The sequence below is a fragment of the Leptonychotes weddellii genome, chromosome 3 (assembly GCF_054177405.1).
Source record: "Leptonychotes weddellii isolate Sample4059 chromosome 3, ASM5417740v2, whole genome shotgun sequence".
Taxonomy (NCBI): domain Eukaryota; kingdom Metazoa; phylum Chordata; class Mammalia; order Carnivora; family Phocidae; genus Leptonychotes; species Leptonychotes weddellii.
The window spans coordinates 144,741,472-144,759,647 of NC_138371.1; the positions used below are offsets into that span (position 1 = coordinate 144,741,472).

The following is an 18,176-nucleotide window of genomic DNA, read 5'->3' on the forward strand; positions in this document are numbered from 1 at the left end:
AAAAAAAAAAAAAAAAAAGAAAGGAAGAAATCTAGCAACATCATTTAAAATGGAAAGTAAGCATCCTTCAACACACAGCAACTGCACTATTGAGACTCTGTCCGGTAGAGTAAAATACTAGTACATACAGATATTTGTACAAGAAGGTTTATAGCAGCAGTGTTTCTGGCAACAGGCTCTGAAAGGGGAAAGGATGGACTGGAAACAAAGTAAATGGCCATCAATACGACGGCAAGGAAATGGTTGCATAAATCATTGTACAAGCTACACCATGGATTATTGTGCAGGCATTTATAGAATGAATTGGAGAATATCAGTTAATTTAGTATTTCCACAAGATAAATTGCTAAGTGAGTAAAACTAGATACAAAAATATTCAACATGACTTTTTTTTGAGAGAGAGAGTGTGTGTGTGTGCACGTGTGTGCATGTGGTGGGGGAGGGGCAGATGGGGAAGGAGAGGGAGAGAATCTCAAGCAGATTCTGAGCTGAGCACAGAACCATCATGGAGCTCAGTCTCAGCCCTGAGATCATGATCTGAGCAGTAACCAAAAGTCAGTTGCTTAACCAACTGAGCCACCCAGGTGCCCTGAGTCTCTTTTTTTTTGGATCAGGAAAAAGAATGACCAACAACTCCTTCTTCTGTTTGTGTGGGTACATGAGTATATCAATTCATATGGAGAAGTATATGGAGAAGAATAAAGATATGTATTACTTAATATGAGTTACATGGGATGTTTCAAAGAGGGAGGAAAGAGATAAAAAATTATAAAAATCTGCTCTTAAACCTGTCTGTATATGGTAATTGAAGTATATATTTATCTACATACCTACATACATATATCTTTTGTTTATATAAAATTGTGCTTGTGTGTGTTTAAAGCATAAAAATATTTTAAATACTATCAGATTGGAATAATTTATCAGTAAAATAAAAATCACATTCTTTTGCCATTAATAAGTCACCTGTTGTTCACCATAATTCCTCGTGCTTCAAGAGCTGAAACCTGACAATAAATTGGGTGAATCGACTTTAATCTTTTATCCTTCTTATCCACATTTGTTCATACTTTTAATGCTTATCTAAATGACTTGAAGGGCATGGGAAGCCATATTTTCTTACATGATAAACTTAAATTCTTTGAATAGTAAGTGAGATTTTAAAGATAATTTAGCAACTTGTTCTCATTTAGAATGTTAGGATTTAAATTTGTTTGGTACAATTATATTTGGGTCAATACCTACAGAAAGACCAGTATTTCAACTATGTCTCAGTAGTTTGCTAAATAAAATGTAAGCTATAAAAATTGCTTCCCAACACAACATACTGTTCAGCAGTGGAGGGTTCTGTTAGATCCATGAGCTAGTTATGAATAATAGTAATATAAGGTGTACTACAGTTGTAGGCACATAAAAATAAATGAGCCATTGAATGAGTTAGTGTACTCACTTTGCAGAGACAGCAGTTAAGATTCAGAGAAGCTGACTTGCTAGAACAGTTCAGAGCAGAGACAGATTTGAACCCATATCTCTTTATCCCAGTCTAATATCCACCACCCCTATTTCTTTAAGATTTTATTTAAATTCAAGTTAGGTGGGTGCCTGGGTGGCTCAGTCAGTTGAGCATTTGCCTTCATCTCGGATCATGATCCCAGGGTCCTGGGATCGAGCCCTGCATCAGGCTCCCTGCTCAGCCGGGAGCCTGCTTCTCTCTCTGCCTCTCTCCCATGCTCATGCTCTCTCTCTCTCCATCTGAAATAAATAAAATCTTTTTAAATAAATAAATAAATTCAAGTTAGGTAACATATGGCATATTATTAGTTTCAGGGGTAGAATTTAATTATTCATTAGTTGCCTATAACAGGCAACTCATTACATCAAGTGCCCTCCTTAATGCCCATCACCCAGTTACCCCATCCCCCCACCCACCTCCCCTCCAGCCACTCTCAGTTCGTTCCCTATAGTTAAGAGTCTCTTATGGTATGCCTCTCTCTCTCTGTTTTTAATCTTATTTTTCCTTCCTTTCCCCTCTGTTCATGTTTTGTCTCTTAAATTCCACGCATGAGTGAAATCATGTGGTATTTGTCTTTCTCTGATTTATTTCAGTTAGCATAATATGCTCTGGTTCCATCCACATCATTGCAAATGGCAAGATTTCATTCTTTTGATGGCTGAGTAGTATTCCATTGTATACATATACTAACATCTTTATCCATTCATCCGTTGATGAACATCTGGGCTCTTTTCGTATTTTGACTATTGTGGACATTGCTGCTGTAAACATTGGTGTGCAGGTGCCCCTTCAAATCACTGTTTTTGTATCTTTTGGATAAATACCTAGTAGTTCCATTGCTGAGTCATAGGGTAGTTCTATTTTTAACTTTTTGAGGAAGCTCCATACTGTTTTCCAGAGTGGCTGCACCAGTTTGCATTCCCACCAGCAGTATAAGAGGGTTCTGCTTTCTCCACATCCTCACCAACATCTGTTGATTCCTGACTTGTTAATTTTAGCCATTCTGACTGGTGTGAGGTAGTATCTCATTGTGGTTTTGATTTGTATTTCCCTGATAATGAGTGATGTTGAGCATTTTTTCATGTGTCCATTGGCCATTGGAAGAATCAGATGTCTGTTCATGTCTTCTGCCCATTTCTTGACTGGATTTATTGTTTTTTGGTTGTTGAGTTTGATAAGTTCTTTATAGATTTTGGATACTAGCCCTTTATCTGATATGTCATTTGCAAATATCTTCTCCCATTCCTTTGGTTGCTTTTTAGTTTTGTTGATTGTTTCCTTTGCTGTGCAGAAGCTTTTTATCTTGATGAAGTCCCAATAGTTTGTTTTTGTTTTTGTTTCCCTTGCCTTGGAGATGTATCTAATAAGAAATTGCTGTGGCCAAGGTCAAAGAGGTTGCTGCCTGTGTTCTCCTCTAGGATTTTGATGGATTCCTGTCTCACATTTAGGTCTTTGATCCATTTTGAATTTATTTTTGTGTATGGTATAAGAAAGTGGTCCAGTTTCATTCTTCTGCATGGGGCTGTCCAGTTCTCCCAACACCGTTTGTTGAAGAGACTGTCTTTGTTCCACTAACATTCTTTCCTGCTTTGTCGAAGATTAGTTGACCATAGAGTTGAGGGTCCATTTCTGGGTGCTCTAATGTCCACCACACTTAATGAAAGTTATCTTTCTTCATTCCTCTGAATCTTTTTTCTCATTCCTCTAATTTTTTTAAATTTTTCCTTTTAGAAAAGGTTAAATTTTTATGTTTGAATTCACATTAACTGACTGAAATAGGTATTCATGTAATACCAAAAAAATTAAAATTTTCTTGTTTTCTTTTTAACCAACAGTAGACTTATAATACTTTTTTGTCTTTCTTTTTTAAAGACTTTAGAAGAAGTAAAAAAAAATTTAAATAATATTTCCTTTTTTTAAAAAAGATTTTTTTATTTATTTCAGAGAGAGAGAGCAGAACTAGCAAGAGAGAACATGAGGGTGGAAGGGGCAGAGGCAGAGGGAGAAGCAGACCCCCTACTGAGCAGGAAACCTGATGCAGGGCTCGATCCCAGGACCCTGGGGTCATGACCTGAGCCGAAGGCAGCCGCTTAACCAACTGAGCCACCCAGGCACCCCTTAAATAATATTTCTTGAGGATCTTAACAACAACAAAGAGCAGCCTTTGGCAGCAAAACAGACTCTGTTATTACTTAAAGGTCAATCTATAGCAATCAAAGTTTCATTAGGTTTCTTATTCTTTTCTGTATTTAGTTGCTTAGACTAGATTATAGATAATGTGAAACTTGTGAGAATTCTGAGGAGTGAATTCTCGTTTTCCCTGAATAGCTAACCATGCCATTTCTTCTCATTCACTAAACTGCTATCCAGTGTAAACGGCTTCTGATTTGAACTACTGACCTTAAGGTAAATGTCACTATATCACCTTTCCAATTTCCTTAGCTGCCCCATCTCCCCACAGGCAGGAGATCACCTCATTTATTAAAGATTTATTTTGACACGTAGGTTACCACTCTCTTCTCAGTTTACATGGTGTGAGAGATGAAAGATTTAAATGATGCTTAGAAATTCATTATACCTAAAATAATTGCCTTTTGGTTTACACAGCTGCTGACTGTTTAAAATGTGCCTATTTAATTGCAACTTTGAATACTTTTTTTTTGTAGAAAAATTTAGACTCGATGTTATTTTCTCAAATTGTTTTTCTTATTGTGTATTTAAGGAATAACTGTAGTAATTGTTTTAAAGGAAAGGAGTCCAAAATTAACTGTGATTTATGTATGTGCCATATTTGAACCCATAAAATTTGTAATTAAAATGCTTTTAACACCCTGGATTTGAACAGTAAATAATATTAACTTCCAACAGTGGTTTTATAGTTTCCACAGAATTGATTCTTCAAAAAACAGGAACTTGAAATTAAGAAAAGTATGAACTATGTTTGAATTCGAGAACCTAGATTCTGGTTCTATCTCTGCTAGCCCTAGAATCCTGGACACATCATCTAAACCCTCTAGGCTTTAAGGTTCTTATCTTGAAAATAAGAAGATTGTAGTAGATTATCTCCAGGGTATCTTTCATCTCTGAAATTCTATAAATCTAAAATGTTTAGCTGCTGTGTTTGGAAACAAGAAGCTTGGAAGAAGAAGGACATCTCATTATAAATATGAAAGTTCTAATAGCTAATAACTTTGCCAAAAACAGTGTAGAATATGGAATTTTCAGTTTCTTATGTCAGTCAAACTGTAGAGAAATAGAGAGTAAAGTGTCTCTTCACTACCCACTTTCATGCTCTCTCTTTCCACTTTGATGTGATTATCACGTCTCCCCCTTTCTGTTCCTATTACAAGCATCCCTGCCAGAACTTCTCCCCAGTTAACATTTTCCTGCTTGAAGCCTCTTGTTGCACTTTTTAAAAGTGTATAACATACATAAAGAAGTCTTAACTGAATTTTCACAAAGTGAACACACCCATCACCCAAAGCAAGAATAAAAAGCCCCTTTCATGCTGTCTTTCTCAAAATCTTTGAGAAAATTCTGCATGTATGTTACACAGATATGATTGTTTCAGATGATGTGTTTTATTTAGACTTATGATAGTATTCTTTAATTTCAGTTGGAAAACTGATCATGTGTTAAATACTTAATTTTTAAAGTCACTTTTTCTACATTTGGAGCTAGTTATTTTAAATGCCAGTGCTGCATAATCCATTTGTATTTCAACAGTAGTTCCTTCTGCAAACATTTCCAGCGTAACCACTATGTAAGGGTTATTGGGTGTACAGAGATAAAGCAGGTCTTCAAGGAACTCCAGGTCTTAGGTGGGTATGGGGAAAGATGAAGGTTATGGGCAAGACAAGAAAACATGCAGTTACAATAACAGATTTACTTTTTTCAGACTGGAGATAGCCTTCTATTATTTCCTCATATGAATAATTTAGGAGATGGAAAAGATAACATTAACACTGGAAGTCAGTCATTTCCATTCTAGATATGTAGAAAACTGGCAAACAGTTGAAATCTTCTCAATGACTTGGATTGTCTTTATTGTCCCAATGTAATTTTTTTCTTGCTGTGAACCTGTTTACTGTTATGTAGAAATTTTCTGTTAGGGCTAGTGACTGGAAATTTTATGTGTGTCCCTTTCTTTATGTTTGAAAAGGTTTTAGTCAATTTAATGTCCTCTTTTGCTCCTTCTTTTCCGCAGACATTAATTGCAAACTTTCATATAATAGGCAGAGTACTAGCTAGGTACTAGGATTATAGAAAACCTCCTTAAGTTTTTTTCTTATGATGTAGGAAGCAAGTAATGGCTGCTCACAGCACATGTGATACGTTTCCTGACAGAAAGAACCAGGTGCTCTGGCAAAATATAATACAAACATCAGACTCAGCTTTGGGGCTTTAGACTTCCCAAATAAGTTGATCTTGAGTTCAAAACAGAGAAGGATGTATACAGATAATACAAAGTAATCTTTTCTCTTCAGCCTTAACCCGGTAGTTCCACACAGTCATGGGGTTTCATTCATTCTGAAGGAAGATGCTACTTTTCCTATTTTCCAGTACTATACCTTAACCTGTCTTAGTTGTTAATAGTAAAGGAAGCATATTTTTTCAAAATATAAAGTATTAATTTTAGGTAAGGGGAAATTTTTCAGTTGAAAAGCCCTGAAGAAAGTGTTGGTAGAATATATACATTCCTATACTGAACTTCTGCTTATTCTTGGTCATACGGTGTTTAAAGAAAATTTAAATTATATTTAAAGAAAAATTATATAGCACCCATGGAATTGCTCTCTGGACCAGGAATCTTTGCTCCATATATTTCAGGGCTAGTTGCTGATGTCTTCTCTAGATCTTCAGAGAAGATCTTGGCACTTCAACTCACAAAAACCCCTGCTGCTTTGGGCATTCATGTCATCTGGATACCACACCTCATAACCTTCCTCATTTGCAGACCATTAAGGATATTCTTCCTTTTTTAGTGGAACCCTTGCTCTTGCCTGGGTTACTTCTGTGATTTATCCATAGCCTTGGCCTTGGCATCTTATTGATTTTCTCATCTTTAGTGACTGACTTTTTTCCACTTTAGCACTCAGTCTCATGGCCCACATTCTGTTCCTTGTCACCCAGAACTCATTACTTCTGAAGTTACCAATTCAGGTTGATCATTGAACATACTACTTCCCCTGTTTCATATTTCTTAATCCTTTGCTTCCAATTTATCTTCAACAGAATTTCCAATTCATATAATTTCTTTATCAATTCCTTCCTAAATTTATTTTTTTGCCTCTTCAGTTATCAGTCTTAAACCTTTCTCTTGCCAAGGTTCTCTTAATTCCTCCCAACTCTCTTTTTATCAAACCCACCTGACAAAATGTTAACTGCATTTTCCAACTGAGCACTACTGGATTAAAAAAAAAAATCACATCGGCAATAACAAGTATACAAGTTTATTGTTACCAACCTCAAATGGGCCCACACAGTTATGCTGTAATTCTCTTTTTTCTGGTCCTCTCATTTTTTACACAATTGTTTTAGACATTCACTACTCCCCTCACATCTCCAACCTTCCACTCTCAGCAGATGACTTGGCATTTCATTTCACAGAGAAATTGGAAATCCTCCGATGAGAACCCAACCCCCACAGTTCCTGCCATGAAACATACAAACTTGCACTCACTCTGTTTTATTTGTTCTTACTTTTGATATCAGAAGTCTTCTTGCTTTCAAGGAGTGGAAAAATCACATGCCTTTAGAAACCAAGTGGATAATATTTTATGAAGCAGTAGGGTAAGGAGTAATTCTGTGGCTTATAACAAATTGGTAAGAGCTAAGTACATCAAATTTAAGTTTTTAATACTCTATCAGCTGGAATAAGGCCTGTCACGATGAGCATGGCTGGTGATCCAAGACTAATCTCCACATTTGAGCTCTGGATCCTATTCCCTGTAGCCTTTTTAGGACTTTACCTACCTGAATATGCCTGTTTTCTCCAGTGTCCATCCCACTTTTGCTATTCTTCCCCACTAATATTTGAACATTTTCAAGCTTGTCCTATATTTTAAAACCTTCGTTTATCCCTATTTTCTTTCCTAACTACTGTACTTTCTCACTTTTATATTTTAACTAAAGAGAGGCTTGCTTGCAGGTTTGGTGTTTGACGAAGTTCAATTGGAGTCCTTACGCTACTCTTTATGAGCTTTGAGACTTCTGTCGTCTCTAAGCCTCAGTTTCCTCAACTGTGAAAATGTGGGTAATATTTATACCCAGTCATAGTAGTAAGTATTAAGTGAGAGAATGCATATAAAATAGCACAAAACAAGGACATATTTAGATGAGTATTCAGATATATTTGCTTTAGTCCATGGCAGTCTTTTTCTCTCCCTTTCCCTGAATACTTAATGCGTTTGTTGACTGGGTTTTTTTTCTCAGTAGTACTCAATACCACTGACTTAGTCTCCCCAAAGCACTCTCTTCTGCAGTTGTTTCTGACACACACCCCCAGCTTATCCCTTGTTTCTGTGAATACTCCGTCGGGTGCCTTATGCTCTTTGTCCTGTGGCCACCCTTTAAATATTTCTATTCCTCAGGATTCTGTCTTGGTCTTTGTGCAGTTATTAAAGTTGAGCCATCAATTTGGCTCTAATCTCTCAAGAAGCCAAAGTAAAGAAGAAGCATTATGATACTAATTTATAGTTTATGATTATTTACTATGTCTTGGGCATTTTTATAAGCACTTTACTGTATTACTTGATATAATCAGCACTCTGTGAGGTAGATGAGGACACTGACTACTGAGAGGTAAACCTGCCCAAAGTCTTACTGCAGATAATTCAATTCTAGACAGTTGAATTCTGGAGCTTGCCTTCCTAACTATAACACTGTACACTGTTCCAGAACTGCCACATGATTAGTAGTATATAGAAAGGCAAAGCATTCTTCAGGGGAACTAAAGTGTCTTCTGGGACTTAGGTCTGAAATGATGTATTTGATGATCCTTTGGGGAGATGATAGAGTATCCTGTTATGATCCTATAATAAATAACCATAGTAACATTGCATTCTTATGAGGAAATTCTCAGTAGGAGAACATAATATTATACCAAAATAAAACACACCATATATACATATATATATATGTAGTTTTTCCATAATTGCATTTTCTTTTTTTTTTTTTAAAGATTTTATTTATTCATGAGAGACAGAGAGAGAGAGAGAGGCAGAGGGAGAAGCAGGCCCCCAAGGAGCAGAGAGCCCGATGCGGGACTCGATCCCAGGACCCCGGGATCATGACCTAAGCTGAAGGCAGACGCTTAACCATCTGAACCACCCAGGCGCCCCGTAATTGCATTTTTCAAACAGCCCTTGGATAGAAATTTGGGAGCTAACATTTCAAAGTTATGTTTAATAGTTTAAAAAGGACAAAATCAATTTCTTACTCATCTTTCTATCTACACTGTCTAATCCAGGACCAGTCACATAGGAATAATTCAGTCAGTATTTGTCGAATGAGTGTTGCCACACTTACCTGGTCTGCTACTAAAAAAAGAATGACTTGGAACAGGATGTATTAAACATGACAGGTTCTGAGGGTGAAGTTGACAGTTGCTTGCAAGATCTGGGTGAGTTCAAAAGGCAGAAATAAGGAGGAACTCTGTCCCTGTGTCCTGTTTTTCCTCCCCATTTCCATATTTATTTACTTCTTAATTTATACAAAAGCATTTATTTGACTCTTCCTGTGTATACCAAGTGCTGTATAAAGTGATGGAGATCCAGTGGTGAATAAGACATAATCCCTGCCCTTAAGATGTTTACACTCTGGTGAGGCATATAGAAAACTAATCTGATGGTAAGCAAATATTCAGATAATACGCAGCTATTCAGGCAGTGAGAACAAGATAGAGGAAGTATGGTATGTTCAAGAACTTTAGATCTTCATTAGGGTTGCAGGGTATAAGTGAATATGAGAAATGGTGAGAAATGAGTTTTGTGGTAAGCCAGGCCAGGTTGTGGTTTTTGACAGTTTTCCCTTCTACTCCTCCCCTGTATCTCCATAGTTCCTTTCTAGTGGTCTGGTGAGTAGAAGGAAGATCAATGGAGAAATATGTTCCAAGTGCCACAAAATTCCTTTTTTTTTTTTTTTTTTTTGCTGACTACCGTAACTGAAACTACATGATTAATCTCTTCATTAACTATTTTTCACTGTGGATATTTGATATTCAGGTGGCCCTTCATCTCTAAATTGTGAACTCCTCAAGAGTAGGGGCTCTGTTTTATTCATCTCTATTCATGTCTTTAGCATTTAATAGTTAACTCAAACAAAAAAGCTGTTTAACATTGATAGTCATTTTATGGATCATTCTAATAACCAAAGCATAGCTGCCCTCTTTTTTCTATGAAAAACAGCTCAAGTTTTAAATGAACTTACAAACTACTGTCAGCTTAAGATCATCTGTCTTCGAGTAGGGAAAATTACTACACAAAAGAATTGAAGTTTTTTTTTTTAAATGGATATTCACAGCATAACAAGAACTCAATAAAAAATTTGGTCAGCTATGTTTAGCTTGAAATGTTTTATTATTGTTTTGATTTTAGACTTATGAGGAAGATCGAAGAAATTACTCTGAGCTTCAAATTAGATGTCAACGTTTGGCCTTAGAATTAGCAGACACAAAACAGTTAATTCAGCAAGGGGACTACCGTCAAGAAAACTATGATAGAGTCAAAAGGTAAGGTGTTAAGATGGCTACTGTAGTTCTCCTTTTTCACATGCATCAAAGTCACCTGAATTCTTACTGTCGACGTCGTTAATTCCACTTTGTATCTTACTCTTTTTCTGTGTCCGTAGTTTGACTTTTCCAGAATGTCATATAGTTGGAATCATACAGTATAGGACCTTTTAAGATTGGCTTCTTTCCCTTAGTGATGTACATTTAAGTTTTCTCTATGTCTTTTCATGGCTTGATAGCTCATTTCTTTTTGCTGCTGAATAATATTTCATTGTTACCACCATTCATGTATCCGTTCAGCTGATGAAGGACATATTGGTTGCTTTCAAGTTTTGGTAATTCTGTGTAAGGCTGCTGTAAACATCCATGTGCAGGTTTTTGTATGGACATAAGTTTTTAACTCCTTTGGGTAAATACCAAGGAGCACAATTGTATGGTAAGAGTATTTTTGGTTTTGTAGGAAACCACCAAATTTTCTGTCCCAAAGTGCCTGTACAGTTTTGCATTTCCACAAGCAATGATTGAGAATTCCTGTTGTTCCATGTCTTTGCTAGTATTTGGCATTCTGGATTTTGGCCATTCCAGTAAGGGTGTGTGGGGGTATCTCGCTGTTGTTTTAATTTGCATTTTTCTGATAACATGATGTGGAACATCTTTTCATGTGCTTATTTGCGATCTGTATATCTTCTTTGGTGAGGTGTCTGTTAAGGTCTTTGGCCCATTTTTTAATTGGGTTATTTGTTTTCTTACTGTTGAGTTCTAAGATTCTTTGTCTATTTTGGATAACAGTCCTTATCAGATACCTCTTTAGCAAGTATTTTCTCCCAGTCTATGGCTTGTCTTTTCATTCTCTTGACATATACCTTATTCTGCATTGCACAAAAAGCATGTGGTTTTGGCAGTTTGTTGGGTTTAGGTTGTATTTTTATATTGGCTTTTATTTTATTTGGAAGTTGCTGCTGTCTTTTAAAATGTAGTCTCTTAGAAGATAGAGACCCAATAAAGTCCCATGAGTGTAAATATTTTTTAAATCTCACTTGATGATTATTTTTGTTTTATGGAATCAGTGTAAATCCTTGTATTATCTGAAGGTTTTTTTTAGCTATTCCTTTCTGACAAAGGGCATACACACGTTCAAAAAATAATACTTTCTGAGAATGTTTCTCAGTGCTACTAAGTAGCTATTGCAAATAATTTTCCTTTTACTGGAGTATACTTTTCTGTTGTTTGTACATTAATGAGCCACTACTTAGCTATATGTCCCTAGGTACATCTCTTATTATTCTAAGCCAAAATTTGTCATCCATGAGAGGGTGCTAATACCAATAAATGTACTATAAAAACAAAGAAGATCAAATAAAGGAATATTTATGAAAGTATTTATAGATAGAGACATTATTCTAATTGTTCACTGCTGTCCCTACCTGCACCTAAAATAATTCTTGAAATATAGTAGTCATTTAATGGATATTTATTAAATGAATGGACACTTTAAAAATTATATAACAACATAAGTAAATTTCAAGCAGATTGGTACTCCAACTCCCAGCATGACTGACGTGAAGTATATGTTATTATGTATGTATTAATGTCAAAGTATGGTAATTATTGGAGCTTGAAATCCATGGCTCTTAAATAAAGCTAGGTTTCAAAAGAATCAGTTCAAAAGTAAGTAGACTGTGATGGTAAGATAATATTTTGAGTTGGTGTTTTGATGTCCTCTCTACCACTATAAATCTGTAGCAGTAATAGCTAAAACATGAAAAGGGAAAACTAAAAAGCCTAATCATCAGAATAATCAGCATGGCCATGAATGAAGGACAAATGAACCAAGATGAGTCATGAGTTGGTAATTATTCAGGCCGGGTGATGAGAGCAGGGAGTTCATTATATCATCTCTATTTATATATATGTTTTATTTTCTATAATAAAAACCTAGGAAGGAAAAACATAGCCCTAATCAAAAACATGATAAACATCTTTATGTGCTAGATATAGAACAGAAAAACAAACAAGAGGGGCTCAAACCAAACCGTTCGGCTCACTCAATAGAATAAATAAATTAAAGAATGTTCTGGTTACAAAAATATAAGATAAACTGGGGGAAAAGATCACTTTTACGTCCCTGATAAATTCTTATAAATGTGCATAAGGAAACAGGTACATGGATGTTAATTGTATCATTATTAGGAAGATTTCAGATGCTTTCAGCAGCAGAATGGGAAATCAGTTATGATTTATTTCTACAGTATAATTCAATGTGGCAGTTAAAATCATTAAATTAGATCTGATTAAAAAGCGTGTCCATCTTTTTTAAATTTTTTGTTTTAAAAAGATGTGTCCGTCTTTTTTTTTTTTAAGCAGTTCCTTACTTTCTGGCATAACATAATTTTCTCAGGTTTATTTTCTAATTTCATTGCCTTAGCCCCTTCTTTAATGAGTCCTGGTTCCTTTTAGTGGGGAATACTATTTAGAAATTAATATTTGGATGCTGGCCATTCTACACTGGTCATCATTTCTAGGCCCTTTCAGTAAAGAGAGGTAATGGAGAGGGAATAGGGAGGATGGCTTAACACACTATGGATGAGATCATACTGATACCTCTAATTCCAATTCAGTGCCATAGTAGCTAGTTGAAGGGGCTTCAACGTCCAAATATGGTACAACTTGAGTATCAAAATGAGTTATAATCTGTTGACTAGAATAAGAACCCTGAGTGCATGCTAATAATAAAAGAGGATTTTTACAGTAGAATGCCAACCAATAAAATATATGTGCATATTACAGTTACCCTCTTGTAACCTTGTAATATTATTTGATTCAGAATTATCGACGGAAGCTAAAACCATTGAGTAAAAAGATATTAGGGAACAACATATTTATACAATTTCAAAGTATGTTTCCCATGATTACTTATTAATTGCGGAGGGCAAAACAGAACTTTTGTATTTGAGTTTTTTGGCAGATACCACCTTAATCAGATGACCAGGGTTATTTTCACCAATCATGGGAGATAGTGACATAACGTGCCTCTTTGTGTACTAAGACTTTATGTACTCTTTATGTGACGTAGTGAGGACACATTGTCACTTGTGTAGTATCTCTGCCCCAAATGCTTAACCTGAATCCAATTATAGGGAAACATCAGACAAATGAAAATTGAGTGACATTCCATAAAACAATTGGCCAGTGCTCTACAAATAGCCTTTCTATGTCTCTTACCACGTTGACTAAGGAACTACTCAGAGTTAAAGAAGACTAAAGATACATGACATCCAGATGCAATGGATGATAATACATTGGATCCTAAACCAGGCGGGAAAAATGCCAATTGGGACAATTGACAAAATTGGAAAATGGATTATATGTTAGATACTGTATTAGGGCTAATAATACTGTGATTATATAAGAGAATATCTTTAGTCTTAGAAAATTCACAGCAAATTATTTAGGGATAAAGGGACTTAATGTCTGCATATATCTCTTAAATAGTTAAGGGGAAAAATTGCACATGTATGTATGTGTGTGTATATATATTCATTCACCTATATCAACAACAGAGAAGGAGAGAATAAATATGACAAAGTATTATTTAGTAAATATTACAAAGTAAATATGACAAAATGTTAACACTTGGTGAGTAAAGTATTTTTAAAAAACAATATGGAAACACTAAATTTGTCATTATATCTAGGGGATGATATAGGAACAGTGAGGAAAATGTAGGCAACTTTACCTGTAGTGTCTTATCTTTTTAAAAAAGCCAAACAAAACTTTAATGCAAATATAGACCAATGTTAACTCTTGTCAGCTGTGGATAGCAAGATCATGGATGTTTTGTTATATCATGCTTTAAAAATCATAGCAGAGTGTGATCATTACCATGTGAGAATATGAACATATGCATGTAAACACTTAAAGTAATATGTACCAAGATATTGGTATTGTCAGTCATCTTTAGTTAGTGGGTTTATGGGTGATTGTTACTTTATAATTTGTGCTTTGCTCACTTTTCTTCAATAAACATAATTTTGTTAACCAGGAGAAAAATATTTTTCTAAACAGTTACTGAAAATCTAACTAAAAGAAAAACAATTCTTAACAGCCATCAGCATGGAAACACCAGGTAGGTAGATGACATAAAGTACAAAGAAACCGATTCTGACTGGACAGGATAAATTTAGAGTTAGTAAGTCTATTTCTCTGCTCACTTTTTTAAGATACCTGTTGTAGGTTTGTTCCAATTCTTGGTTTCACTGTTTTGGGTTAAGAGCTTATCTGCAAATGGAAATTAGACTCTCTGGGTAATCAAAAACAATTTGTGAATGAAACAGTCACAAGAATGCCTCCTTGTGTATCTGCTATGCAATCTGAGTGATGAGTTAAGGGCTTTTTGCCACTAACTGAACTGAAAGCCTAGAGCCATATATAAATTCTTTAAAAGTTTTGGCTTCAAGATAAGATTGATGATGATTAGTGAAAAGATACCAGAGTGTACCTTAGTAGGTTTTATTAAGTATTTTACTGGCCAGTGTAGTTTACATACTTAACTTTTTAAAGATAATAAATTTATATTTATATATCTGAACAGTCTTGAACAGAGTCTCCTAAATTTGAAGAGCAGATACTTTATTGTTCTTAGAATGACACTAAAGCCCAACTGCTGGTATCTCTGTTCAGTTTCCTGAAACATAGTCAATGCATTTTAAATGTTCATTGTAAAATGGGATATAAAAAAAATAAAATAAAATGGGATATAAAATATACATATGTATTTGAATTTTATTTTAGTAAAAATAAACAAATGTATTTTAATTTTATAGTGAGCGTGATGCACTGGAACAGGAAATAATTGAGCTAAGGAGAAAACATGAAATACTTGAAGCCTCTCACATAACTCAAGCTAAAGAAAGAAGTGAATTATCGAAAGAGGTAAGCTTATAAAGTCACGTGTATTTTATCTACAGTGATTGTGGACATAGCCTAGGGCAGAATTGTGGGAGGGACAGTTTTCCTTTCTGATGTAGTTAACAGAAAAAGGGACTTTAGTAGCTCTGTTTGGATGGAAATTTGCAAAGTAAGAATTAGCCCTTTTTATGTTTTAAAGCCCAAGTGAAAGAAAATAATACAGTAAACCTTGAAAAGTAAGGGGAAGTTGCTTTGGACACTGTCTCTCTCTGCACCTACATAGGTAACCACCTTACAGCAGACTGTTACTTTACTGCAAAAAGATAAAGACTATCTCAGTCGCCAAAACATGGAGCTTAGTGTTCGCTGTGCCCATGAAGAAGATCGCCTTGAAAGACTTCAGGTTCAACTTGAAGAAACCAAAAAGGCTAGAGAAGAGATGTATGAAAAATATGTAACATCCAGGCAAGATTTACATTATTTTTCACATAAATAGATATAAATTAACACCAGCTTCTCTGAGGGAAGAACAATGATTTTTTTTTTAAGATAAATAGGACTGTATTAAGAAAATAGTTCATTTTGTTTCCTTGTAATATATTCTTATTCTAGTTGGTTTTTTCTTAAGACATAGTGGGTTTTTTTCCCAATAATGTAAAGCCTATTTCTTTTAGGTCAGTGTATATATGCTATAACTACTGTGTTTTCTTATGACATAACCTTTTTAATTCCCTACAACTAAGATCTCTGTATAAGTGTTTTTTGAAAGAAAGTGCGTATCTCTGTAGAAGTATCTTTTTGAAAAAAACCTAACTGTGTGGAGCCTAGCTAAGCTGACCTTTTCCTGACTGTGTATGTAAAACGTAAGAAAAGAGAGGAGACAGCATTGCATACGAGCTCTGGAATCAGACTCCTGCATTTCAATCCTGTCTCCCCCCTTCAACTAGATGTATAAGCTATTAGAGTTCCTTTATGCCAATACCCCTTATAATCCTTGAGATTCTTATTTTTATCAGCACATCAAAAACTAAAACAAATTTAAAATTTTATCCTTCAACACTTCACACATTCATAACTTATTCCCTAGCCTGTGGTATATTTCATCAGTTTGTGCTCCTGCTAATGGCCTAGGTAATGTTTTGTGACTTTGCTAAGAGATTACAGTGGTTATGGTTGTTGTGCTTAGAAGGAAAGGATTTATAAGGATTCGATTAGAGTTATTTGGGGTTTGTTTTTAATTTTATTTGTATCTCAACATGTACCACACCAGATTATTTTTAAATGAAGGGCATTCCATATGCATCAATTTTCAAGTCTCTGGTCATATGCATTAAAAACTAGTAAAATATTTTTGAAGATTAATGGTTATTCAACATGAATTAACATTTTATATAGTAACTAAGCCTTTTGGGCAATATATCCAACAGCTGTGCTTTTCAAATAACATTGAATATAGAACATATTCAACATAAGATGATAAATCTTACATGAAGGGCAAAAATGTTTCTTTTACAAAAGCAAAATTCATGGTTGTTACTTTTGACTCCTTGCAGAGATCGTTATAAAACAGAATATGAAAATAAGCTACATGGTGAATTGGAACAAATCAGATTGAAAACTAATCAAGAAATTGATCAACTTAGAAGTGCCTCTCGGGAAATGTATGAACGGGAAAACAGGTATTAAAAGAAATTTTTAGGTAAAAGTAGGAAATTTATTTCTCTTTGTTTGAAACTTATATTTTATTGAAATTAAACTATTTCTATGACAATATCTTGTTTAATTCATTAAAGATAATTTGTCAAATCTAAATCAAAATATAATGGAACATTAAAGTTCTAAGATCTTTGGTAACTAGCTCAGAACAAGGTTTATCAGACCTTAAGTTAAGCCTCTTCACTCTGGTATTCCCATTATCTCTTCATTACCCTGGTAACTTTTCTTTTTGCCTTTACGGCAGTTCAGATTGAGGACAGAGATAAAAGGATATAAGAGATACCAGTAGTTCTTCCTGTAACATGCCAGTGATTTCTCCAAGAAATTTTTAAAAACTGGAATAATACTATGAAATGTTACATATACCTCATTTATCTGCTGGCCCCGACAGATGTTATATTAGATAATCTTTTTTTTTTTTAAGATTTTATTTATTTATTTGACAGAGAGAGACACAGTGAGAGAGGGAACACAAGCAGGGCGAGTGGGAGAGGGAGAAGCAGGCTTCCCGCAGAGCAGGGAGCCCGATGCGGGGCTCGATCCCAGTACCCTGGTATCCTGACCTGAGCCGAAGGCAGACGCTTAACGACTCAGCCACCCAGGAGCCCCGTATATTGGATAATCCTGAAGATGATCATTTTTATTCATTTTAATCACTTTTAGATTAGTATATATTAGGTTCCCTTAGTTGGTGATCAGTAGTATTAGGGGCAAATAAATACTACTTATTTCGATAGCATTTATTTTTATATACTGTCATTATACTTCATATGACTTTTGAAAGTTTGTATTTTAGGGGGAAAATTTGAAATTGACTTAATTGTCATACTAGTCTATCAGTACTGATTTAAGTATATGATATTTTTAAGTTTGGCAGCAAGCAAGACTTTAAATCAGACTTAATTCTATAGTTATCACTGTAACATGTTACTCGATTAGAAGTACAGTAGCAAAAACTTTGAGAGTTCCACCCCTCAATTCTGGGGGGGAAAATCTCAGTGTCCTTGGCCTCTACTGGGGAAAATATGTAAGAACTACATGTGCGGAATTATCCTTTGGGTAGAAAACCAGCAAAGGAAATTTTTAAATCATTGTTAAATTGTTACTTTAATAAAACAGATTGAGAGAGATTTTTACGGTAATGCTGAAATACTTTTGAGCAGTTAAATAACTGGACAACCACATGCAAAAAAATGAAATTGGACCACTATCTTACACTATACATAAAAATTAACTCAAAATAAATTAAAGACTTGGGGCGCCTGGGTGGCTCAGTCATTAAGCGTCTGCCTTGGGCTCAGGTCATGA

At 35.0% G+C, this 18,176-nt stretch overlaps 1 protein-coding gene across 1 annotated transcript in view; it reads left to right on the top strand.

The window, feature by feature from the left end:
* The window catches only part of PIBF1 (progesterone immunomodulatory binding factor 1), a 209,400-nt gene that overhangs the window by 18,830 nt on the left and 172,394 nt on the right, over positions 1–18,176 (top strand). Inside the window, exons 6-9 of the mRNA XM_081815019.1 lie at positions 10,111–10,244; positions 15,068–15,176; positions 15,436–15,617; positions 16,706–16,831. Coding sequence (XP_081671145.1) covers positions 10,111–10,244; positions 15,068–15,176; positions 15,436–15,617; positions 16,706–16,831 — 551 coding nt within the window. The remainder of the gene's footprint in view (positions 1–10,110; positions 10,245–15,067; positions 15,177–15,435; positions 15,618–16,705; positions 16,832–18,176) is intronic.